At 39.4% G+C, this 27421-nt stretch overlaps 1 protein-coding gene across 1 annotated transcript; it reads right to left on the reverse strand.

Moving 5' to 3' along the window:
- Positions 1-13615: 13615 nt before the first annotated feature.
- Positions 13616-26201, reverse strand: LOC132711681 (vomeronasal type-2 receptor 26-like). The gene is made up of 4 exons (XM_087888186.1): positions 25338-26201; positions 22748-22960; positions 16185-16311; positions 13616-14525 (listed from the first exon to the last, which is right to left on the reverse strand). The coding sequence occupies exons 1-4, from the start codon at positions 26067-26069 to the stop codon at positions 13621-13623; spliced, it is 1977 nt and encodes a 658-aa protein (XP_087744312.1). The 5' UTR covers positions 26070-26201; the 3' UTR covers positions 13616-13620.
- Between the last annotated feature and the right edge of the window lie 1220 nt (positions 26202-27421).

The raw sequence follows: 27421 nt of genomic DNA on the forward strand, positions 1-27421 counted from the left end.
CTTCTCCGGCCTTTGACAGAAATGATGTCTTCTGAAAAAGAACAGAGAAAAGATTGATCTCCTAACTGTGGTTGCACAAAGAGATCTGGTTCAAAGGAACTGTCCTTTGGCCTTTTTTTCAACTGGAAATTGTAGATCCAAACACTATGGATATATTTCAGGAATATGTGTCTTTTTATTTGCCTTTCCCCAAGGACTGCAATTATCCAGACTTTCCCTTCAATGGGTTCTGGCAAACTTTTAAGTGTTGAATGGAAAAGATGAATTCTGTCCCAAAGAGAAAAATATTCTACGATGTGAACAAAGACATTGACTTGTCTCCACTTGGAAATGGCAACCCTGAGGGGTGCTGTATGTCCAGCGGGTGAAATTTGTTCTGATATAACAGCACAAATTCCATTCCTGACCAGCATAGGACTCAAAGCCCTCATGGAACTCTCTCCCTTCTCTGTGTCTGAAGCAAAGAGACCAATCAAGGTCCATCTGAAATGGAGGAGCAGTTGGACAATTCCTGGGTAGTGGATCCCTTCTTTGGGGAGCATCCGGTAAAAAAATGAGAATTGACTTTTATCACTCAGAGCCGCTGAAACAATGTTATAAGTGATCTGAAAAAGCAATGAACAATGCCGTCATTCTTTCAATAAATCCAACTTTTTCCTCATCAAGGTATTAGAATATTGTATTACTGATTAGTTAATATTACAGACAGAATATTAGCAAGACCAGATAAAAAATACAAGAAAAGAAAGGAAGTAATTAAAAAAACAATCAGAATAAAGAATGCAAATGATATTTCTTGATTACTCCCTTTTTTTCTGAAATCAGACCCACATTTGCAAATTCCACTGAATTGTTTTGTTCAAATAAAGAGCCATATTTTATGTCAGATTTTTAAATTCTGTCCACAAAGGTTATATGTTGTTTTAATATAAGGATTTTGACCTTCTCCTTATTTTCACAGGTGTGCAGTAGAAGCCCCGAACGCAACAGTGATGGTGTCATGAGATGATAGGGCTGCTTTGCTGCTTTTCCCCTCCCCAGTATCAATTCCATCCATCACTAGACAATATACCTCCACTGGCCACAGAGGAAAGCAACTCTTGAATGCCCTAGAATGGACATGATTGAATGCATTGCTTACCCATCCTACCGATTCACTCTTTTTACTAGATAGAAAGGCACACACACAAACCTGTGGGACTTTGTAGGTGTCTGCTAATGTTGACATCTGGATGGAGATGTCCCTGACAGCTGCATCAACAAGAGCCAAAAGGTGGTCCTTCCTGCCACTGCTGTAGTTGGGAACATTGGCTTCTCCAGTGGAGAGCATGTCCAGCAAGGCATCTGAAGTGCCAATAGTGTTCATATAGTTGTCATGGATGTCAAAGCCAAGTGTGAGATTTTGCAGGAGCTGGGAATTCTTATTGACCACTTGAATAGCGAAAATAAAGCGTAGGATTTTAGACTGATCAGAAGATATGCTACTGTAAAAGAATGTTCATTTTCATCATCACCATTACCATCATCATGAATAGCAAAATATATTTTATATTTTTGTATATTTTTGCTTGACTAATCAAAATAAAGCATAGCATTTTTCAATGAGCATTAGATAAACTCTTGTAAAAATGAACAAACAGCTGTAAATATGATCATGTCATTATCATCAACAGAACCAACAATATACTTCTTTTCAATCTAAACCACTTTCTCTTTTGAAGCCTACAGAGTCTTAAGCCATTACTGACTCGAAACCCAGAGACAAATGATACTCACCCATCTCCATTCAATTTTAATGAACATTGTGAAGATGGAATTGATACAGTCCTCCACATGGGATAAGAATCGCAAATACACTATTCTTGGGGGCAGTACTAATTTTCATCTGCCCAATAATCAGGATTCAAAATAATTGAATAATTACAGTAGAACTGCCATAAAAGGAAGAGGATGTTTCAAAAGTGACCCAGAAACCAATTCTAAAAATAAGTTATCCTGTATTTCTATAAGGATCTGGAAGTAAATATCAATGAGTAGTTGTATTTGAACTGAGCTGGGCAGGGGAAAACTACAAGAATCACTAATTTAAACAAAAATCAGTATTCAAGTCATGAATTCGAGATTGAACAGGCAGAGGAAAATAATGTGGACTTGTTTCATATTATTTTTCTGTTCCATCTTTGGATTTGAATCTGTTCCTCAAAATAAGACAAAGAAAGCATGGAAATCTAAATGATTTAGGAAATTAGACAGGAGAGGTGCTGCCATATCCATCTGGAATAAGTGGAATAAGGAGGGAAAAAATGAGGTGTTAGAATTATAAATGGAGGGAATGCAACGCCATTATCCTGAATGACTTACGAATTAGACTGACTAGAAGGAGCTGCATTGAAAGGGATCATTAGAGGAGATATTTTTGTTCCACTGGTGATAACAGCAATGAGATGGTCTCCTGGTCTGTAATAGCTCCATAGTTTTTCTCCATCCTGGTGTTCCAGAGTCAGTGGACATTTCATTCTAAGCTTCCCAGAGATTGGCTGGGGCAGCAGTAGCATCAGAAGCAGAAGTAGGAGGTTCATAATTCATGGGGCTGAAACAATTCCCTTCCTGTTTCTAAACAAGAACAAAAAGAGTTGAAGAATTAAGAGCCCTGAAGAATTAAAAGAGACAAATCATGCTTCACCTGGAAAGGAGAGAAAAGGACATTTAACAGCACAGCCCCTGCCTGTCCTAAAATTCACATAACACAGTGTCACCTAAAGCATTTATCCTTTTTTGATGCAGGATACCCTCCACAGTGCTTCAGTCTGATGATTACATCATAGTCAGTCACTAGAGAAGTAGAAGGAGACATCTCAAAGAGCAGGATGGTGATAATTACAGTGAGAAGCAACTTTTCCTCTGGGGACCCTGAACTTATTCCTGATATACAGCATGTTTGTGAAAAATTACAGATATACCCCTGAGGGCAGTGTTCTTTAATGGTTGGGGTCTTTCCTGTCAGGACCTGTCCAGAAAATGATGCTGGAGGGAAATGCAGGATTTCAACACCTATGTATTTGATTTCTGCTATCCTTCAATATGGTCTCTTTTCTCCAGAGACTGCTGAGTAAGGTCAACCAGAAACATGAAGTTTGGTGCCACTCTAGGTTTATTTTATTTTATTTTATTTATTTATTTATTTCAATTTATATACCGCCCTTCTGTAATAGGACTCAGGGCGGTGAACAGCCGAAATAAAAAGAGAACAAACAAAATTTAAAAACAGTTTAAAATGATTAAATATTTTTGGCCGCGATTTAAAACAAACCCAATTTAAAATCAATTAAATTTAACCCAAAACTGTGGGATCAAGCCAGCCCGGCTAGTTGAAATAAATAAGTTTTCAGGGCCCAACGAAAAATCCGGAGGTCTGATATTGTACGGATCTCTGGGGGAAGGTTGTTCCAGAGGGTGGGTGCCTCCACAGAGAAGGTTCTCCCCCTGGGGGTCGCCAGCCGACACTGTCTGGCGGACGGCACCCTGAGGAGGCCCACTCTGCGCGAGCGTACTGGCCGGTGGGAGGCTATTGGTGGCAGAAGGCGGTCTCATAAATACCCCGGCCCTAAGCCATGGAGCACTTTAAAGGTGGTGACCAACACCTTGAAGTGCACCCGGAAGACCACCGGGAGGCAGTGCAGCTCGCGCAGGAGAGGTGTCACATGGGAGCGCCCCGTCGCTCCCATAATCCCCCACGCGGCCGCATTCTGGACCAGCTGGAGCCTCCGGGTGCACCCCAGGGGGAGCCCCATGTAGAGAGCGTTGCAGTAGTCCAGGCAGGAGGTGACGAGTGCCTGAGTGACTGTGCGTAGGGAGTCCCGATCTAGAAAGGGGTGCAACTGGCATATCAGGCGAACCTGATAAAAAGCCCCGCTGGCCACGGCAGTCAAATGATCTTCTAAAGACAGCCGTGCATCCAGGAGGATGCCCAAGTTGCGAGCCCTCTTTGCGGGGGCGAGTAATTCGCCCCCAATAGCCAGCGATGGCACCAGCTGGCTATATCGGGACACCGGAAGCCACAGCCACTCGGTCTTGGAAGGGTTGAGTCGGAGCCTGTTTCTCCCCATCCAGGCCCACACGGCCTCCAGGCACTGGGACATCACTTCAAGGGCATCATTGGGGTGGCCTGGGGTGGAGATGTACAGCTGGGTGTCATCAGCGTACTGATGGAACTCCACCCCAAAGCCACAGATGATCTCACCCAGCGGCTTTACATAAATGTTGAACAGAAGGGGCGAGAGGACCCACAAGCAAGGTGCCTCGGGGTCGACCGCTACCCCCTGTCAACACAGATTGCGACCGGTCAGAAAGGTAGGAGGAGAACCACCGCAGAATGGTGCCCCCCACCCCCAGCCCCTCCAACCGGTGCAACATGATACCATGGTCGATGGTATGAAAAGCTGCTGAGAGGTCTAACAGGACCAGGATAAAGGAGCAACCCCTATCCCGAGCCCTCCAGAGATCATCCACCAATGCGACCAATGCCGTTTCCGTGCTGTGCCCAGGCTGGAAGCCGGACTGGAGTGGGTCTAGATAGACAGCTTCATCCAGGTACCGGGGAAGCTGCTGCGCCACCACACCCTCAACAACCTTCGCAACGAAGCGAAGGTTGGAGACTGGACGATAGTTAGCCAAAACAGCCAGATCCAGAGAGGGCTTCTTGAGGAGGGGCCTCACCACCGCTTCTTTCAAAGCGGCCGGCAGGATCCCCTCACTCAGAGAAGCATTAACAATCCTCTGGAGCCAGCCTCATGTAACCTCCCGGGAAGCCAGTACCAACCAGGAGGGACATGGGTCCAATAAACATGTGGTCGTGTTCAGCCATCCCAGGATCCTGTCCATGTCCTCGGGAGCCACAGGATCGAACTCCTCCCAGATAACGCACTCAAGACCTGCCTCAGTCATCCCGTCTGGACATACCCAGTCAGAGGCCAGCCCTTCCCGAATCTAAGTGATTTTGTCATACAGATACTGCACAAAATCCTCGGCTCGACCCTGCAAGGGGTCATCCCGCGCTTCCAGATGGAGGACGGAGCGGATCACCCTAAACAGGGCGGCCAGGCGATTATCTGATGACACGATAAGAGCGGCAAAATAACTAGATTTCGCCGCTTTTATCACCACTAGGTAGGTCTTAATGTGAGACCTCACCCGTGTTCAGTCGGATTCGGAGCGGCTGGTCCTCCAACTATTCTCCAGGTGTCTTTTCCGGCACTTCATCTCCCTCAGCTCCTCGGAGAACCAAGGAGCTAGGTGAGTTCGGTGCCGGGTCAGAGGCCGCAAAGGCACGACACGATCCAAGGCCCCGGCGGCTGCACTATCCCAGGCGGCCACCAGGTCTTCAGCCGAGTCATGAGCCAGAGTCTCAGGAAATGGCCCAAGCTCCATCTGGAACCTATCAGGATCCATCAAGCACCTGGGGCAGAACAACCTGGTCGGTCCTGCCTCCCTGCAGCGGGGTGCAGCGGTTAGAAAGTCCAGTTGAAGGAGCGAGTGGTCAGACCATGACAAGGGTTCGATGGCTATATCCCCTATATCAAGGCCACTCAACCACTGACCAGAGACAAAAACTAAGTCCAGAGTGTGTCCACCTGTGTGAGTGGGGTCATGAATTAACTGAGTAAGGTCCATGGCCGTCATGGAAGCCATGAACTCTCGAGCCACCTCAGACGTTTTACCGATAGATGGCAGGTTGAAATCCCCCATGACAGCAAGTCTGGGGGTATCAACCGCCACCTCGGCTATGACATTAAGCAGCTCGGGCAGGGCCATTGCCACATGGCAGGGAGCCAGGTACGTGACCAAAAAGCCTATTTGTATTCCACGACCCCACTTCACAAAGAGGGACTCACATCTGGGTATCTGTGGGACAGTGGTCTCCCTTGGATCCAGACCTTCCTTTATAATAACCGCAACCCCCCCCCGCCCCTGCCCTGAGCCCTCAGCTGATGAAATGCACGGAAGCCTGGTGGGCATATATCTACGAGGGGAACTCCCCCCTCCTGGCCCAACCAGATCTCTGTAATGCCCGCTAGGTCCGCCTCCCCCTCCTGAATAAGATCGTGAATGAGGGGGGCTTTATTAACAACGGACCTGGCATTGCATAACATCAGCCGAAGGCTCTGGCCCTGAGAATCTGGACAGCCTGGGGAACGAGAAAAGCATTGGGGACCGGAGTGTGCAATCGCTCTAAGATAGCGAGTGTGCATTCCCCGAACATGATGTGGTCCCCAGCTTCCACCATATCTACCCCTCCCACTCACTATACTGATGGAACAGCCCTCTTTGAGTCGAACTCCAACCCCCTCCCCAACCTCCGGTTTTGTGTCCCTAGTGTTGCAGCCCTCCGCTGAGGCTGGTCTTGAACCCGGTGGATTTCCCCCAGAACCCACCCTAATCCCCCCCGAACCCATTAAAATTTTTGTTAAAAACACACTAAAAAACCCACTTAAAAAACCCCTCAGACTCTTCTTTGCCGGATGCCATCTCTCGGGACTCCAAGGTTGAGGACACTGAATATTTTTGGATTATATCATTGTATAAATATGAAGAAAGATATAGGGCTAATAGATCTTTTTTCCCCTTGACACCAATTGTTGTGACCTAGGCCCAAGTAGTTATGACCAGACACAATCAGTCCTAAACAAACCTGTTTTATTGGAACAGCTGAGAGTTACTTCATTTTCAGTTTAGTCCAAATTAAGGGGCCAATCATCTCCTGGCCTTACTCCCGAGTCGTCCTTTTTGCTTTAGCTGCTTTTGCCTTCTGGCAGCTGTTCACATGCGTGCACTAGGAACAGGCTCCTCCTGTTCCTCTGCCTCTCTGTTATTCGCTTCTGGAGGCTCCGGAGTCCGCTCATCACTCCCAGATGGCCCTGGCCCCATCTCTGCCTCTAATGCAGAGCCCTCGTCTGGACCTTCCCCTGACTCCAGAACTGGCCCATTTTCATCCCTTCACACTTCAAGAGCCAAAATAAACAGCAAAGGGGACAAAGGAAAATCTTGACTTGTCCCCTTCTGGATATCACATGGTTATTACACTAAATTTCTTGAATAAAATTTTCAGCAAGACTCATATCTTTCAGAACATTAAGCAAAAAAGGCCAATGCAAATGATCAAAGGCTTTCTCTTCATCTAAGAAGAACTATACAGCTTGTTTTTTGTTATGTTGTTGTAAAAGTACTATGACAACCAACACAGTTCTCACATTGTCTTTTGTCATTTAAGTAAAAAGCCACATTGATCTTCATGAATAAACTCTTGGAAAAAAAATTTAGACTACCAGCTAAATTTAATCTGGACACTTTATCATTACCATTCATAAGTGAATGGTGATTATAAACATGCAATCTGCATCTCCCTGTAAGCGACTCTCTACAACTCTGAGGAAGATGCATCCTGAGGGTCCCCCATGGCCCCACCAGACCCTCCAGCCAAATTCTCCCCTGCAGCCACTGCTCCCACTTGCCCCAAAGGCTCCACTTGGGGACAATCCAGGGGTGAAATGGTATCAGTTCGGGCCGATTCACCCGAACCGGTAATAAAAAATGCTACTGGTTCACCGAATCAGTATTAAAAAATGTAAAAGAAAAGTTCCGACGATCAGCTGAGTGACGCACAGTCGTTGGAACTTTTTTTTATTTTACTTTTTAAGCATTTTTTTACAACCAGTTCAGGCAAATAGATAGTAAAAAAATGCTTTAAAAAAGTGAAAAAAGGACACTCAGACGATCGTGTGAAACAGCTGTTATATTTCACATGACTGTAGTGTGGACAATGAGCTTACAAAAAATAGAGAGCAGAAATAGAAAACAATTCCTTTTTGAAAAAAAATGTGTAAGCATTCCTTTTGTTGAAGGAAAATGTCTCCCCAGCAACTGCAGACAGAGAACCAAAATCACTTGTTCAAGTTTCCAGTGATTTTTGGAAAATTAAGTCTGTATCAATCTACTTATTGGTGGTTCAAAATAAAAGAAAGAAAGAAGGAAGGAAAATGGAATTTTCAACAATTGGTGGCAGAGATGGGATTGCCTCAGATTCCGGAGACCCCTAAGTGAAGAAGAAGAATGAATTGTCTGTTGGAGAGAATTTAGTTCAGGAAGATCTCAAACCCTCCAGGCACCGGCCTCAGAAATGACCTGATCTTTGATTAGGTAATTGGAGATGGAAAACTTGAATCCTTTTCCCCTCATACTTGGTTTGGGCAGAAATAAAGGTAAAGGTACAACTTGCACATATTTGTTAGTCATTCCCAACTGTAGGGTGCAGTGCTCATCTCCATTTCAAACCCGAAGAGCCAGCACTGTCCGAAAACATCTCCGTGGTCATGTGGCTGACATGACTAAATGCCAAAGATGCATGGAAGGCTGTTACCTTCCCACCAAGGGTGCTCCCTATTTTTCTACTTGCATTTTTTACGTGCTTTCGAACTGCTAGGTTGGCAGAAGCTTGAAATTTTTATTTCAAACTATACCAATAAAACTGGAGAAAAAATATTTTGAAGAGTTGAAGAAAATAATGTGGAAATATCTGTGGCAAGGAAAGAGAGCAAGGATTAATATAAAAATGCTACAAGATGCAAGAATTAGAGGTGGGTTTGGCCTTCCGAATTGGGAATAGTATTATCAAGTGGCGGCGTTAACATGCATTAAAGAATGGATTTTATTAAGGAATACAAGATTATTATTATTATTATTTTATTGAAAAAGTTTTTCAAATACAAATTTTCCCCCTTTCCCCCCCCTCCTCCCTAACCCCCCCTCGCCCTCCCCTCCCCCTGTGGCTTCTTCAAAGTACAACCCAAATTCATAACAGATTATATAATACTTTACCATCCCCTTGCTCCATCCCCCATATGCTGACCCTTTCTTTCTAATAATATTATTATATCCCCCTTATACTATACATTTCGAAATAACATTCTACTATAACATTATATAATAACTCCTAATTTAGCATAGTAATATTATTATATCCCCCAATTTAACAATTTCTACTCATGATCTACTCCTTTACTCCCCCCCCCATACATATATCTCTTAAATCAAATCTTTTTTCTATATTAATATGACATTTCAAAGCAACCTTCCACTATAAAACTATATAATAAATCCTAATTTAACATTTATTCAACTCATAGTCTGCCCATTTCCTCCACCCCCATAGATATATCTCTTAACTCAAATCTTTTACATATATTCATATCTAAACATAATATCCCTTTTCTTCAACTAAACAATCAATAAACTAACCTATCTGCACCCACTTTCCTACGGAACTACCATACATAATAGTTCTTGATATCTTTATTCTTCTGCCCACACCACTAAGAAGTATTCCTTTATATAAATAAAATCCTCAAATAACTTTAAGCTTGTAATCCATATAATATCTTCTGTAGTGTCTTTCAGCTGGATTGTTAACTCCATCACCCATATTAGGGTAACATCACATCCTAATTCCAACAGTATGTTCGGTACCTTCAATTACCATCTGCCCCCGTCAACAATAGATGTCTTGATATGTAAAAAACAACCACCCGAGTGACTTTATATTTGTATTCCATATAGGGTCTATAGTAGTGTCTTTCATCTAAATTATTAATTCCAACCACCGTAATAGGATAACAACCAGATCTTCTGCGTGCCCCAATCCCATAACTCTCTTGCCTTGTAGCTCAACATAAACGTAATACATTTATCAAAGAATCCAAAATAGATAATTCCAATCCATTCAATTTAAGGCCCTTTTCACATCCCAAAAATTAGAGCACTGCAGAGGTCTGTCACTGTCCTCAGGATAATATAAATCAATACTTTGCCTCAGCTATCTTTTCATATATTCAATCATCTCTTAGATAACTGGCATTGCACTCTTGTTTAGTTTAAAAGTTTTTGTTTTTGTAAGACCTGCTTCTTCTTTTCTTGACTTTTTGTGGGTTAGATCTCCATCCTGATTTCCTTTCTATAAATTGTGTATCAACTATTTGGTTTTCATGCTGATCTATAACTTGATCTTGTTGGTTTTGCTTTTGTGGCTTAAGTCTCCATTCTGGTTTCTTTTCTTTGAGTTGCATGTCAACTGATTGATTTCTATGCTGGTCTGTAACTTGATGAATCATCACATTAGAATCCAAAGCCGCCTCTCTTGTATTTATAAATAGTCCAGCTGTAACCTCTGAAGGAGAATCCAGAAACTGCTCATCTACAAAGTCCTCTGTAACTTGTTGTTTTTCCATTACTTCCATCTCTTTCTGCTTATCCTGAATTTCTATCTCTTGTTGATTTTGCTTTTCTTTATTCCACTCATGTATTATACATGAAGATGTTGAACCCATTTTAAGAACCTTATAGTAAAATTCTTCCGCTTTTTCAACAGAATTTAGTTGATATCTTTCTCCTTGATATCTCAATATTATGCCAACTGGGACATCCCACCTGAATGAGATGTTTTGTTTGTTTAGCTCAGTCACCAAAAATCTGAATTTCTTTCTATCTTTTAATATCTTGGGCGGCAACTCTTTATATATCCAGATCTTTCTTCCATACAATTGTAGAGTGGAATTAAAAGATTTTTGCACAATATCATTTCTTATTTCTTTATCTGTAAAATAAATCACCACATCTCTAGGCAATTGCCTTTGCTTTGCAATCCAAGAATTTACTCTATAGGCCTTGTCGATCTTACAAGATACCTCCTCTGGATGAATCTTTAAAATCCCAGCCAGAACTTCAGCAGATATTTTTCTTAAATTATCTCTATTATTTTCCTGTAACCCTCTCATTCTAACCGCAAATTCTGTGAGCCTGTATTGCATCATTGTAACTTCTTTTTCAATCCCTTGTTTTATATTTTCTGCATTGTAAGTCTCGTGATCAGCTTCCTTTTTAGACTTTACTTCAGAGCTATTGTCTTGAATATTTATCAAATCATTTTCCATTCTTTGTATTTTATTGTTCAAATTATAAATCTTATCATCAACTTCCTCCATTTTAGACTCTAATAACTTGATATTTGTATCCATCTTTATAACTATTTCTGAAAAAGTATTAGTCACTGTTACAATCTTTCTTTATAAGTTATCATACTTTAATTGTATGAATTCTTTAATTTCCTGCTTAAATTTTTCAAAATTCTGGTTCACAATCTCGTCATGTCTTGCCATTTCCTTCAAAACAAATTCTTTTAAATTAAAACCATTCTTCTGAGTCTGTAAACTCGAAACTTGTTCACATAATTGTAAATGGGGGAAAAAACCCCCCCGCTGCTTGTTTGTCTGGCTTTGTTAATTTTGACGCCATCCTGCCACACATACAAACTCTTTTTGAAGAAAGAGGACTTCTGTCCAACAAGATCAATATCAGATCTCCAAGAAAAAAAAAGAAACTTAGAATAGAATTTTTTTTCTTTTCTCTATTCTAGCCAGCACTGTTTGGTCTGCTACTTTGTAACTTGTTACGGAAGGACTTTCACTTTCAGCTACTTCTCAAGCCTCAGCGGTCGCCATTTTAAGCTTTAAGGAATACAAGATTATTGACATTGACAGGCTCAGACTTAACCTAGACAAGACTGAATGGCTGTGGGTATTGCCTCCTAAAGACTATGTTGACTGTCCATCCTTGGTTCTGGGGGTGGGGAGAACTTGTCCCCCTCAGAACGGGCTCGCAATTTGGGTGTCCTCCTAGACTCATAGCTAAGATTAGAGCAATATCTGAAAGCTCAGGCTAGGGGGACCTTTGCACAGGTTCGCCTGGTGCACCAATTGAGACCCTGCTTGGATCGGGAGGCTCTCCTCATGGTCACTCATGCCCTTGTCACCTCACAGTTAGATTATTGCAAAACGCTCTACATGGAGTGACCCTTGAAAAGTGTTCGGAGACTACAGTTAGTCCAGAACGCAGCTGCGCAAGCTGTCGTGGGTGCACTTAGGTACACCCACATTACACCAATTCTCCGCAACCTGCACTGGCTCCCTATTGTTCTCCGGTCACAATTCAAGGTGTTGGTTATTACCTTTAAAGCCCTACATGGCTCAGGGCCAGGTTATCTTCGAGACCGCCTTCTACCGCATAGCTCCCAGCGACCGGTAAGATCCCACAGAGTTGGTCTCCTCTGGGTCAGGTCAGCTAAACAATGCCGGCTGGCAGGCCCGCGGGAGAGGGCCTTTTCTGTGGCTGCCCGACCTCTCTGGAACCAGTTACCACCTGACGTCCGGACCCTCCCCACACTGTTGGCCTTCCGAAAAGCGGTGAAGACCTGGCTTTTCCGGCAGGCCTGGGGCCGTTGGTCTCGCTCTTGCGATCCGGTGAGATCCGGCCATGAATGGTATGAATGAGTTTTAATGTTTTAAGGTTTTAATTTTAAAATGTTTTTTATTAGGATTTTAAATGTATTGTGAGCCGACCTGAGTCATTATCTAAAAAATGGTTTGTTATCAGTGTGGGAGAGAGTGAAAGAAAAACATTATTTGAATATTCCAATCTGGCTTTCTACAATAGAAGCAGTGACATATCCCAATATTGTGAACATGGGGAATATTGTGAGATATAAAGACATTCTGACAGATCGGAGAGAGCCGAAACAAAAACAAGAACTAGAGAGTCAAGGGATCGAGATAGATTGGTATACAAGATTGCAATTACAATCAAGATATGAAGCAGGTCGTAGACAATATGACTTTAACTTGGGAAAATCAGAACTGGATGAAATATTGACAGGAACAGATGAGAAAATGATTAAGAAACTCTATAATTATTTATTGTGTATTAGTTAGAAGACGAAGAAGTAAAAGTAACAATGATAGCATGGGCAAAGAATTTTGGATACACCATAGAATTGGATAAATAGCAACAACTTTGAGTAAGAAATTATAAATTAACAATGGCAACAGCCTATAAAGAAAACCTGTATAAGATGTTTTATAGATGGCATGTGCCACCAGAAAGATTAGCTAAGATGTTTAAAGATAAATCAGCTAAGTGTTGGAAATGTCACCACTTGCCGGGATCATACTATCACATGTGGTGATTGTGTAAAAAATCAAAATAATATTGGATGAAAATACAAACATGGTTAGAGGGAATGTTGCAGCAACATATAGAGTTAAAAGCAGAGATATTCTTACTGGGAATTTTACCAGAGAATTATAGTAAAGAAGATACATTTAATTTAATTTAATTTATCGAATTTCTATGCCACCCAACTTCCAAGGGACTCTGGGCGGCTAACAGCAAAAAAATAATACACCAAAGAACATACATATTTGATTATTCATATAATAACAGCGGCTAGAATTGTATTTGCACAAAACTGGAAAGAAGATAAAATCCCATTGGAAGGAGAGTCTTATTTCTGAGCTTGTTCATTCCTGGATGTATGACAAATTCTATTACTAATTGGTTTATTTTACTAATTGATGATTATGTTGGAATTTAATGTCATTAACATTATACTCTTCATATGTTTATTTCCTTCAGTTTTAAATAGCCTTAATTGTCACATTGATTCAAAGGAAGAATACAAAACACCAATAACTGCAATGAAAAAATTAAATGTGATAAGCCTAAGAAACAATTTCACTGTCATTTCTCTCCTTTTATCATGAGATGTTCCTTAGTGTTTAGATCTGGCCTCAGGATAATAATGAAGCACTTTGGGAAGAAGATGCAGCCCAGCAGTCCAGCACTGGAGGCTAAGATGGAGAAGACCTGAACAATCACCATGGACTTTCCTTTGGTGCTCAGGTAGGTGGGCAAGAAGGAGATCCAAACACTGCAGAAGACCAGCATGCTGAAGGTGATCAGCTTGGCTTCATTGAAGGCCCCAGGGAGATTCCTGGCCAGGAAAGCTACAGAGAAGCAAATGGCAGCTAGGAAACACATATAGCCAAGGACAACATAAAACATGGTGACAGAGCCTTCATTGCATTGAAGGATGATCGCTCCATGCTGGGAGTGGAGGTCAGAGTCAGGGAATGGGGGAGAAATTGCCAGCCATAAAGCACAGATGAAAATTTGGCCAGCAGAACCAGAAAGGATGATGGCATTGGCCAAGCTCTTCCCCAACCATCTTCTCATTTTATTCCCAGGTTTTGAGGCCAGGAAGGCCAGCACCACTGTGATTGTTTTGGCCAACACAGATGACACAGCTATTGAGAAGACAATGCTGAACACCATTTGTCGGAGAAGACAGGTGGCTTTCCTTGGTCGTCCAATGAAGAAAAAGGAGGACAAGAAGCAAAGCAAAAGGGAGACCAGGAGGATGTAGGAGAGGTCCCGGTTGTTGGCTTTGACAATGGGAGTTTCTAGGTATTTAAGGAATATGATTAAAATGAATCCTGTGAATAGGAACAAGAGTAGGGCAATGGACACCAGGATGATGCCCAGATGTTCTTCATAGGAGAGGAAGGTTATTCTTTTCGGGATACATTGGACTCTGCTCTCGGTTGGATATTGATCATCTGGGCACTTGGTGCATTTTTCAGTATCTGAGAAAAGAGAAAGTAATATTTCTTTTCTTTTCACCTTTCAAGAAAGATCTTCTTTGGATGTCAGATGATATTGACCAACCATGGCAGGTGCCAATATTGAAAAACCCAAAGGGGCAGGTTGACAATACTAACTGTGACTGTGTGATCATCCCACTAACTTTATATCATGTTAGGACGGAATGCCCCCTCAGAAGGTTCTCTGGATCTCTGCTTGAAATACATCATCTCAAGGGCATTGCTGCCCAATGGCTAAATGGTCCACATATCCAGCAATAGGTTTAGCCACTCTAGTAACTGTTCATACATAATTTAATTTTATTCATAATTGTACCCATCATTCCTATTATGCATTTTTTAAATAATTTACTGCTCTGCTGTTTTATACTTTGATGCACATTTTATATGCTCTTTCTGCTAACTTTCTGTATTAATGCTGTATTCTGTTACACCGTATGAAATAAATACAATTGCATAGTTGGTTCTCTTTTTTCCCTGATTTCTGTTTAGATTGGTTTCCTTTTAATAGCAATATGGAAATACAGCTTTCCTATTAGAACCACAACTATATCCCTTTTTTGTTGCTGTTGTAACTATTTGTATTTCATTATTTAGAGGACATCTCCATACTGGCAAGAAAAGAGAAATTTCCTCTGGTGCATGTTGACTTGTATGATCCACCATGGTCTTCTATCTCTTCCTGCCTCATCCCTCAAAATCTTTTTCTTATTCCTCCCTTTAGGGAAGAAATTGGGAACCCTGAAAATTGAGAACCACAAAATTGTTAACCTTAGATGTCTCTTTTTAAATGCACATTTAAAAATGTGCATTTTAGGGAGGATTTTTTATCAGGTTTGCCTGATTCGCCAGTTGCGTCTCTTTCTGGATCAGGACTCCTTACGCACAGTCACTCATGCCCTCGTCACCTCCCTCCTGGACTATTGTAATGCTCTCTACATGGGGCTCCCCTTGAGGAGCACCCGGAGGCTCCAGCTGGCGCAGAGTGCCGCCGCGCGGGTGGTAATGGGAGCGTCATGGCGCTCCCATGTGACACCTCTCCTGCGTGAGCTGCACTGGCTCCCGGTGGTCTTCCGGATGCGCTTCAAGGTTTTGGTTACCACCTTTAAAGCGCTCCATGGCTTAGGACCTGGTTATCTACAGGACCGCCTACTACCACCAATAGCCTCCCACCGGCCAGTACCCTCTCATAGAGAGGGACTCCTCTGGGTGCCGTCAACCAAACAATGTCAACTGGCGGCCCCTAGGGGGAGAGCCTTCTCTGTGGGGGCACCTACCATCTGGAATGAGCTCCCCCCAGAGATACGGAGGATCCCGGATCTGCGCACCTTCCGCCGCGCTGTGAAGACCTTTTTATTCCATCAAGTGGGCTTGGTCTAATCTCCTCCCTCTTTTAATATGTAAATTTTAATCTGTTTTTAAACTATTGGGGTGTTTTAATCTGTCCGGGCCAAAATGATTTAATTTGATTTTATCTGATTTTTTAATTTTTTTGTATTTATGTATTTTATTGTTTGGCTGTTCACCGCCCTGAGTCCTTCGGGAGTAGGGTGGTATACAAATCAAATAAACTAAACTAAACTAAACATTGATCAAAATGCTCTGGATGAATCTAGTAGCCTTTTCTTTGGCGTCACTCACCTTCCTGAGTGGAGATGGTCCCTTTTGGACAAGGAATACAGTCATAGCAGCATACTGGCTCTCCTTTTCGAGCTTGCTTGAAAAATCCAGGATGACAATTTTCCACACATTTGGACCGAGGCAAAGACTAAGCAGGAAAACCAGGAATACCAAACAAAATATGTTAGAACTAACCCTTAATGAAAAATGGAGGTAGACATGAACATTAGTCAGCTAGTTGCTGGACTTCACTGAGGTAAAAAAGAACGTTTTAAGTAACTCTCAATGTTGCAGGAGATACAACTACTGACAGATTCTTCATTTAATTTCTCCCTTTTGCTGCTAGAATATCTCTTTGCAATACAGGACATTTCTACTTAATAAATTCTGGACCTAAGCAATTGAGAAATGATTTAACCATAAAGTGACAATTAGTGTCACATACATACATACATACATACACACACATACATACATACACATACACATACACATACATTCATACACATATATAAATACAACCATATGATTATATTACCATGCACTACTCCTTTCTTCATTTACCCATGAATTTAAAGTGAGATGCTGTATTCATATTAAAGTTTAGAATGAAATTTATTCTAAAAAGTTTATTGTTTTTTTTTTAATTTTACTAAATTTATTAAAATAGAATAAAACTGTGATGAAGAAACGTGTGACCGGTTGGAACTGGAAAGATTTCTTCTGGACTACATGTATCATTGCAAGGCCATCCCCATTCAAAAGTGGTCCAGAACCACCTCCAATAAAGGAAAACTTCATTACAAATTTGGGTTGTCATCTGTTCTTTGTTTATTTTTATGTTTATTTGCTAATTTTATATGGCCATCATGATGGTGAACTAAGACTAAAACTGACTGCCTAGTTTATAGAACTACAGTGAGATGAAATGGAGGTTAGTCATGAGAATAGAGCTGATATTCAGCCGGTTCGGACTGGTTTGGGTGAACCGGTAGTAGCCATCTGCGGGTGGGTCTGCCCACCCACCCAGGCGCAATCCTGTCCTATATCGCTGTGGTTTTGATGTTGCACGAATGCGTGGACATTGCACGTGAGTGAATTGCCATGTTGTTTGATGTCTCACGCATGTGGAGCGCACACTCACATTTCCGGTGCTGGGTGAACTGGTGGTGACAGAATGTGAAGCCCACTTCTACATGAGAACATGACCCTCAAAAATCAGGCATTTTTTGCTGTATCACATGTGACATGAATATGAACCCTCTGACAGGGTCAAGCAAGGTTTTCAGAAAAAGGTTTTTTTCTGTTGAACAACCACCATTAGGAGACACCAGTTAGCATGAAAAGACAGAGCTACATTTATTATTGGTTAAATATGGAGTCTCCTTTTTTCCAGAAGACTTAAGGTAGCTGACAATCAAGATAAACAATTACATTCAAGGATGTTTCATATGAAGTGATAAACTAAAGGCCAAATCTAAGTAACTCTCCCCCGCCAAAAAAAAAAATTGTCCTTCATTTCTTCCAAAATGAGGAAGGGCTTTTCTTCAGGTCAATCCTTTTTTTTAAAAGTTTTTTATTAATCATTCAAAATTAAAAACATCGGACATAGATATGACATCACTGGTTCTAAATATCTTCAAATACTTTAAACTAATACAAATTATATTAATTTTAATATTATAACATAGTTCTTTAACCTTTTATGTTATTTATACATAACATCATACTAATAATCTATATGATATTTCTATACAATTATACATATTTGTCTATTAATCTATACCTGTACCTATCTATGCAATTTACATACATATTTACCTATCATAACGTATATATTTCTCATCTAACATTACACTTTTGTCTCAGCTATCTTCCTTTTATCTAGCCATTCGTAAAAAAATTTCCAGATTATATAGTACTGTGTTTCACATTTATCCTTGAGCTCCAAGGTAAGTCTATCCATTTCTGTGCAGTTAAGAATTTTTAATATTATTTCCTCTTCAGTTGGGGTATCTTTCTCTTTCCACTTCTGAGCAAAGGCTATCCATGCCGCTGTGAGTATATGCAGTAATAGATAATTTATATCTTTCTTATATTTACCCTCTGTCTTTCCCAAGAGGAAAAATTCCAGCTTAACTTCTATTTTATTAATAAAATTTCTTCAAGCCAATTCTTTATTAAATTCCAATATTTTTTTGCCTTTGGGCATTCCCACCACATTTGGTAGAAATCCCCCATATATGGTAGAAATTGGGTCAATCCTTGTTTCAGTGCTTCACTTTTCTGCATCACGTAACATCAGAACAGTCATTATGATTTCTTTTGAATGGAAAGCTTTGGACCTTCTCCCTAGGAGCAGAAGGCCTTTTCTTCTATCCCCAAGGCATGAAAGACAAGTATGGAAAATTCTGACCAGTATGATCTATTTAAAAATATAAACTTGCCCAGCCATGATAAGCTAAACCTGAATGCCAAAGCATATTTCCCAATGGTGTCAACAGGAAGCATGTCTAGTCTTGATTAGAGTTATCCTTGCCTCTTTCACTTCACTGGGAACCTGGGCTAATCTTAGGCAAGGAAATAAGATAGGTTGATGCTATCAGCACTTAAATCTCCAGTAGATATACATAATCTGTATATCTGTTTTATACAGATACCAGTTGCACAGGGAACACAAAATAGCCATATGTCCAGCCGATTGATATCACAGCGGGAACGGACTGGAAAATAGCGGGCCATGCAAAATCCAGCCAGATGAACCACTGGTGGGAGGCTTTCAAGCCATAGCCATCTTGTAGGGATGGTGAAGAAAGGAGAGGTGTTTTGTGGACCGCGAGGAATTGGCAATTTCCTTGCTGGAACAGGAACAGCTCTCCCGAAGCGGCAGTGGGGGCGGCGACCATCTTATGTTGGCCGCTTTGAAGCTGGGACAATTGGACCGAAGAATTGAGCAGAAATGGCATTTGGATGGAGTGCCAGAACTGGGTGAGATAACTGCCAATTTAAGCTAAGAAAAACGGGAATTGAAGTCTTAAAAGAATCCCTGAATTTGGATTAGTGGCTATCTGGCACTTGGGGAGAAAAAACACAAATGCAGAAAAAAGAGAAAGCGTGGACTATAACATAAAGAATCTAAGAGAAAGTCTTGGATTTGGAAAATTGGGAAAAAGCAAAATGTTTTTAAAAGGGAATAAACGATGTTTGGAAGAAAAATAACAAATTATAAGAGGTTTTGAAAAATTACTGAATATTTTGATAAACAATTGGATTTAAAAGACTATTTTGCAACATGTAGAAACTGAGAGTGCCATCTGCTGGAGAAAAGAAAAAGTACTGTGATACTGTATTCAAATAGAAGCAGCTGTTTGAAGAACAAAGGAATATTTTAAGAAGAAAAGGAGAAAAGGAGATATAAGAAAATTACATAAATTTAAATTTAAACGTTTAAGGAGTGACTGTGTTTTACATCTAGGTGGTTGTTTTATTTTCCTTCTCTTCTGGAAGACAGCTTCATAATGGGATTTGACTGTTGCTGAATTTGAATAATAATGAATAATTGAGAATAACATTTTAATTTTAAAGAATAAAAGGAATAATCAAAGAAGGAAAGAAGCAAAGAAGCGGAGATACAAGAAAACTATATAGATCTTAAATTCTGGTTAAGTTCATAGAGAAATAATTGGGGAGGTATTAAATTGTTACAAAATGGAGTTGCAGACGTATGAAGAGTTACTTTTTATGCTTAAAAGCATGCGTGAATCTTTAATAGGCCAAAAAGAAATGGAAAATTCATTTTAAAATACAGAAAAAGAAAAGGAAGAGGAGTTGGAAGAGAAAAATTTAAATGAGAAGCAAGAAATTAATAATGTTGAAGAGCAAGTATTAAAAAATAGAAATCAGATAGAAAATTTCACAGAAATGTTTGGGAAAGTTAAAAGAGCAGAGAGGAAAGGGGAAAAATCCCCCCTAAAACAGAAACAGACAAAAGGGAAAAAGGGGAATATCTGGAAGAGACAAGGGAAAACTTTAGTAAGGGAAGTTCAAACAACACAACAAAAAAAAAAGGTAAAAGGAGCCAGAAGAAGAAATGTTACATATATAAAAAGAAGAGGAAAAAAAGAGAATTGAGAAATTAGAGCAAGATAAACGGTCGTGCAATAAACTATTAGAAAGAGGGATGTTAAAAAGATTTCGAGATGATGGTTAAAAATGAGATGATGAGGTAAACATTAGGAAATATACATAAAATAGATTAATAAATGGGAATGGGAAAGTAGACAATATAATAATAATGGTGTTTTTTAAAGCTTTTTAAATTAGAATGAAATTTTAATTGTTATAGTAGTGGCAAGAGAGAAGAAGTATAGGATACACTCAGGGCCGGATTTAGATGAAAAGAGGCCCTAGGCTATTCCACTTATGAGGCCCTTTTACCTATAGTGAAAGTGTAATTTTAATTTTGCTAACAATTTGAATGTAGGCCCCTCTTGATCTTGAGGCCCTAGGCTGAAGCCTAGTTAGCCTATAGGAAAATCCGGCCCTGGATACACTGTGATGTTAGCTAGATGAAAGCATTAATGAATTGATAAAGAAATATGTGAGAATAACATGGCAGAAATTGAAAAAATAAGATATGATGGAAAATGATTATAAGTGATTATATGATAAAGATAAATGAAGCCCAGCTGCTGTGACCTAGAGGTGGAGCTCTTGCCTCACAGTCAAGAGGTTGGAAGTTTGATCCTACGTAGGGGCAGATGTAGGTAACTCTCTTAATCTGAATAGAATTTGTTTACATTAATTTCTAATAGACTGAAATGTGAAAATAGGTAATGGGACAATACTATTAATTTTGATAACAATGTAATTAAAATGAATATTTAAAATGTTAATTGTATAGAAAATAATAATGTTGAAAACATGAAAATGTTTCTTTTTGCAAAATTGAAGAAATAGAATATGTTGGTGATAAACCACATCAGATGGAAAGGGGAAAATAGATAATTTAATCATATTATTAATTTTGATAATAAAGTAAATTAAGATGACTGTATTATTATTAATGAATGAGAAAAAGGAATTAGAGAGACTCTTCCGGAAATGAAGAAAGATGGTAAACAACTGGAGCAATTGTCATTGAGAAGAAATATAAGGCGCAAAGTGATGTTATTCAAATATAAAATTGAAAATGATAAAAAATAATGGAGGGGGGGATTAATATGGAAGAAGTTGAAATAATAAGATATGGAGAAAAATAACCAAGGAAATCTCAAAACTAATCAATACCTAGGTGGCCATACTTGCAGATTCAATCTAGGTACAAAAAAGATAAGAAAGAATTTGGCATTGAGATGAAAACAAATAGATTAGACAAATTACTGACAGGCCCAGAAAAAAAAAAGTATTATCCAGATTATATAACTATTTATTAGAATTCAATAGGGCGGAAGAGGTAGTAAAAGAGCCAATGATAGCGTGGGCCAAAAATATTGGATATAATATAAATTTGGATGAATGGGAGACAATCTGGAATAGAAACCATAAATTAACATAAATTAGCGGCAACATACAAATAAAATCAATATAAAATGTTATATAGATGGCACCTAGTGACCACGTGATTAGCAAAAATCTATCCAAATGTAAGCCCCAAGTGTTGGAAGTGTGGATGTCACCAAGATACCTTCTTTCATATGTGGTGGTCCTGTCCCAAAGTGAAAAGGTATTGGAGAAAAATTCAGAATTGGCTACAAGAAGTAATTAATGAAAAAAATGAATTGATACCTGACAAATTTCTCCTGGGAATACTAAATAGCCTATGCCCAGTATTGGAAAGGAAAGGATATACCATCAGAGGAACATATTATTCAGAAAGTTCTAGAATGTGCCGAAATGAACAAATTAACGTTAGAATTGAACAAGAAAGAAGACTCAGAATATTATACAATGTGGGATGATTGGTACAGGTGGATTGATAATCAAGTAAAGAATAGATAAAAGTTAATACAAATTTTAAGATGCATAAAGGAATACGGAACGATGAAATGTAAAGATAGAATCAATCTAACCTGTGTATAAAAATAACACTGTCTGATTGATTGTATTGTATTGTAATATAATAAATTTCAATAAAATTTAAAAAAAAAGATATGGAGAAAAATGATAAATTTGGGATAAAGGATTACACAAAAGAGATAAATATTGGAAAAAATAAGAAGATTAAGAAGTATTATAATGATGATTTTGATTATGTATATGATGTATAAGATGTGAACTCTGTTCATAAAATATGTATGATGAAAGAATTTAAAAAAAAAAAAAACAATAGCCATACGTCTTAAAGCATTATCACCTAGCAACCCGTATAGGACACGGCTGAATCAATTTGAAACAGTGTTCTATATTACAGCATCCGAAAGATACCTTGCCAATTGTACTGAAGCATCCCAAGCCTTTTAAGAAAATTATAAGGGTTCTATTCCCCACATTCAATTCTCCCTGTATTGGTGCATAGGCTTAGCCACTTGAAAAGTCTCTCAAGGCTTTGGAAAACAGAGAAAAGACACCAATGTTTCACCCACCTTATTGAGCAACTTTAGCTGTGAAAGAGCATCTGGATTGATAGTAAATCTCTGTCTTTCAAAACTCCCCACTTGCTTTCTAACGGGATCCTCCCTGGACAGAACTATTAAGCTTATGATGTTCAGATCTCCTGCCACATCACCATTTTGGTCCAAGTACAGTTTCATGTGGGAAAGATTGCAAAACTCATTCTTCTTCAGAAATGGATGGAACTAGAAGAGAAATATCCAGGAATGTTAAAAGCAGAAACCTTGGTTTTTCTATCCCATGATGTTGTTGTTGTATTTTCAGATTTGAGTCTTTCTGCTACAGTTGTCTCACTTGCAAATAACCTGAGTTAGGACTACAAGTGTTATCACTGTCCTCAAAAGGGAAAAAGAAAGGTCCAGCAAAATTTGTCAATCATGTAAATATTGATAAAATAAATAATTGATGAAATTGCTAGGGTATATGGAGCATTCTAAACTGGATCACATATAAATTGAACAAACAAATGAAAAGTTAATTCATAAAGCCCTTGAAATCAAGGGGAGATTCTGGCTGAATGAAAACCATCCTAAAAGGCGGAACAATTTTACAGCTGATCCCATGAACCAGAGAAGTTTCCCCTTCACTGATTGTTTTAATGCAAAACAGCCATCACTTAGAGAAGATTTAACTGGGATTCCTGCAGACAGAAAGGGTTATGCTGTATCAGTGATGGTGAACCTTTTTGGCATCAAGTGCCCAAACCAGAGCACACGCCACAGCCCGAAAAACTCGAAGACCAGCTGGCCGGCATACACAAGAGGCGGCCACCTGGTTTTCTGGTTTCCAGCAAGCACATGTGCACTGGCCAGCTGGTATTCGGGTTTCCGGGGGTCTGGCATGCGTGAAGACTAGATGTGTGCCAGAAATCTAAAGATCAACTGCCAGCAGTGTGCATGCCCACAGAGAGGGCTCTGCGTGCCACCTCTGACACGTGTGCCATAGGTTCGCCATCACGGTGCTAGGGTCTCCTTCAAATGTATGAACATACAACTCTAAAATGCTAATCACAAATTCATAAAGATAGGAATTTACTTAAAATGCATACATATTTTATAAAATTAAAACTGTTTAATATCAAAATATAAATGTCATGGTACCCACTCTTTGGAAAATTATCCACAAGTGATTAGATGGACCAAACTTGTTGGCCTTTATTTTTTTATTGAAAAGTTTTACAAAAAATAAAAATTCCCCCCCATATTCCCCCCACCCCTTCTCTCCCCTCCCCCCACCCTCCCCCCCTGACTTCCAGAGCAAAATACAAGGTGTTTCATTTAACAATCATAAACTAGATTAACCTACTTATCCTCGGACTACTAACTCCCCCCCTGAAACCTTAACTCCACTATAGATAACAAAATACTTCTAATACTTAACATTCATTCATAAGCTATTAGATATTTTCTTCTCTGATACTTATTTTGAATATAGTCAATCCATCTTCTCCATTCCGATACATATCTTTTTTGTGTATAGTCCTTCAAGTACGCTGAGATTTTCGCCATTTCTGCTAGGTTTGTTACTTTCAATATCCACTCTTCAATAGTAGGCAAAGAGTCCTTCTTCCAATATTGTGCTACCAACAGCCTAGCTGCTGATATTAGATTCAAAATCAACTTAGTCTCTGATACTGTACAGTCCATAGTTATACCCAATAGGAACAATTGAGGAGTAAATTTCAACCTTCTTTTCAGAATATTCTGCATCACCCACCGAGATTTTTATCCAAAATGCCTTGATTTTCTTACATATCCACCATATATGATAATAGGTTGCATCATTACATTCACATCTCCAGCATTTATCTTGCAAATTAGGATACATACATGATAATTTTTTTAGGATCTAAGTGCCATCTATAAAACATTTTATAAAAATTCTCTCTCAAATTTTGTGCTTGCGTAAATTTAACATTTCTGACCCAAATTTTTTCCCACATTTCCATCATCACTGGTTCCTGAAAGTTTTGTGCCCATTTTATCATACAATCCTTAACCAATTCTGTTTCTGAATCTATTTCCAATAATGCATTATACAACCTTTTAATATGCATCTGGCTTTGATCTCTAATCTGTTTCACCAGATTTTCCTCATTTTGCATAACACCAAATTTTTGATCTTCCCTCCATCTAGCTTGAAGCTGACCATACTGAAACCAAGTATAAATTATCCCTTTTTCTTTTAATTCATCTAAAGATTTCAATTGCAACTTACTCCTTTCCAAAAAAAGAAGCTCTTTATAAGTAATCACGTTTATTTTTTGTTCTATACTTATATTTTCTATTGCATGTCTGGGATTTGCCCATATGGGTATCTTATAGTTTAGCTTGTATTGGTACTTTTTCCAAACCCTCAACAATGCATTTCTGAGTATATGACCCTTAAACACTTTATCCACTTTTTTTTTCATATAACAAATAAGCATGCCATCAATATAACAAATCATAACAAACTTGTTGGCCTTTTGAAGCACAAAAAGGTTAAGATAGTTTCCTTTTCTCCTTTGTATTCCTTATCCAAAGAAAGTAAGTTTGATGGATCTTAGTCAGGACCCCATACCTGCCATGGCTGCAGCCTTTGAGTACCCAGCTTCTCTTCTCCCTCTTTTCTTCTCCTTTTGGATATGGAGGAATACGCAGCATTCAAGACATGGGCCAGAGTATTCATCAAAGAGTAAATATGGTAGTTATATCGGTACGAAATCCAATTTCTTTCCATTTTGGTCTTCAGTGGAGATTTCTGAGTACATCTTCTCCGGCCTTTGACAGAAATGATGTCTTCTGAAAAAGAACAGAGAAAAGATTGATCTCCAAACTGTGGTTGCACAGAGAGATCTGGTTCGAAGGAACTGTCATTTTGCCTTTTTCTCCATTGTAAGCCATAGGTCCAAACACTATGGACATATTTCAGGAATACGTGTCTTTTTATTTGCGATTCCCCAAGGCCTGCAATTATCCAGACTTTCCCTTCAATGGGTTCTGGCAAACTTTTAAGTGTTGAATGGAAAAGATGAATTCTGTCCCAAACAGAAAAATACTCTACGATGTGAACAAAGACATTGACTTGTCTCCACTTGGAAATGGCATCCCTGAGGGGTCCTGTATGTCCAGCTGTTGAAAATTGTTGTGATATAACAGCACAAATTCCATTCCTGACCAGCATAGGACTCAATGTCCTCATGGAATTCTCTCCCTTCTCTGTGTCTGAAGCAAAGAGACCAATCAAGGTCCATCTGAAATGGAGGAGCAGTTGGACAATTCCTGGGTAGTGGAACCCTTCTTTGGGGAGCATCCGGTAAAAAAATGAGAATTGACTTTTATCACTCAGAGCCTCTGAAACAATGTTATAACTGATCTGAAAAAGCAATAAAGAATGCTGTCATTATTTCAATAAATCCAATTTTTTTCTCATCAAGGTATTAGAATATTGTATTCCTGATTAGCTAATATTACAGACAGAATTTTAGCAAGACCAGATAAAAAATACAAGAAAAGAAAGGAAGTAATAAAAAAATAAGAATAAAGAATGCAAATGATATTTCTTGCTCACTCCCTTTTTTTCTGAAATCAGACGCACATTTGCAGATTCAACTGAATTGTTTTGTTCAAATAAAGAGCCATATTTTATTTAAGATTTTTAAATTCTGTCCACAAAGGTTATATGTTGTTTTAATGTAAGGATTTTGACCTTCTCCTTATTTTCACAGGTGTGCAGTAGAAGCCCCCAAAGCAACGGGGATGGTGTCATGAGATGATAGGGCTGCTTTGCTGCGTTTCCCCTCCCCAGTATCAAGCCCATCCATCACTAGACAATATACCTACACTGGCCACAGAGGAAAGCAACTCTTGAATGCCCTAGAATGGATATGGTTGAATTTATTGCTTACCCACCCTACCGATTCACTCTTTTTACTAGATAGAAAGGCACACACACAAACCTGTGGGACTTTGTAGGTGTCTGCTAATGTTGACATCTGGATGGAGATGTCCCTGACAGCTGCATCAACAAGAGCCAAAAGGTTGTCCTTCCTTCCACAGCTGTAGTTGGGAACATTGGCTTCTCCAGTGGAGAGCATGTCCAGCAAGGCATCTGAAGTGCCAATAGTGTTCAGATAGTTGTCATGGATGTTGTAGCCAAATGTGAGATTTTGCAGGAGCTGGGAATTCTTATTGACCACTTGAATAGTGAAAATAAAGCGTAGCATTTTAGACCGATCAGAAGATATGCTACTGTAAAAGAATGTTCATTTTTATCATCATGAATAGCAAAATATATTTTATATTTTTGAGATATTTTTGCTTGACTAATCAAAATAAAGCATAGCATTTTTCAATGAGCATTACATAAACTCTTACAAACTGCTGTAAATATGATCATGTTATTATCATCATCAACAGAACTAACAAAATACTTCTTTTCAATCTAAGCCACTTTGTCTTTTTTTGTCATGAGTAGATGTATTTGAACTGAGCTGGGCAGGGGGAAACTACAAGAATCACTAATTTAAACAAAAATCAGCATTCAAGTCATGAATTCAGAATTGAACAGGGAGAGGAAAATAATGTGGACAAAGAAAGCATGGAAATCAAAATGATTCAGGAAATTAGACAGAAGAGGTGCTGCCATATCCATCTGGAATAAGT

This window comes from Pantherophis guttatus, chromosome 2, assembly GCF_059756535.1.
Source record: "Pantherophis guttatus breed Tessera chromosome 2, ASM5975653v1, whole genome shotgun sequence".
In the NCBI taxonomy this organism is placed as follows: Eukaryota; Metazoa; Chordata; class Lepidosauria; order Squamata; family Colubridae; genus Pantherophis; species Pantherophis guttatus.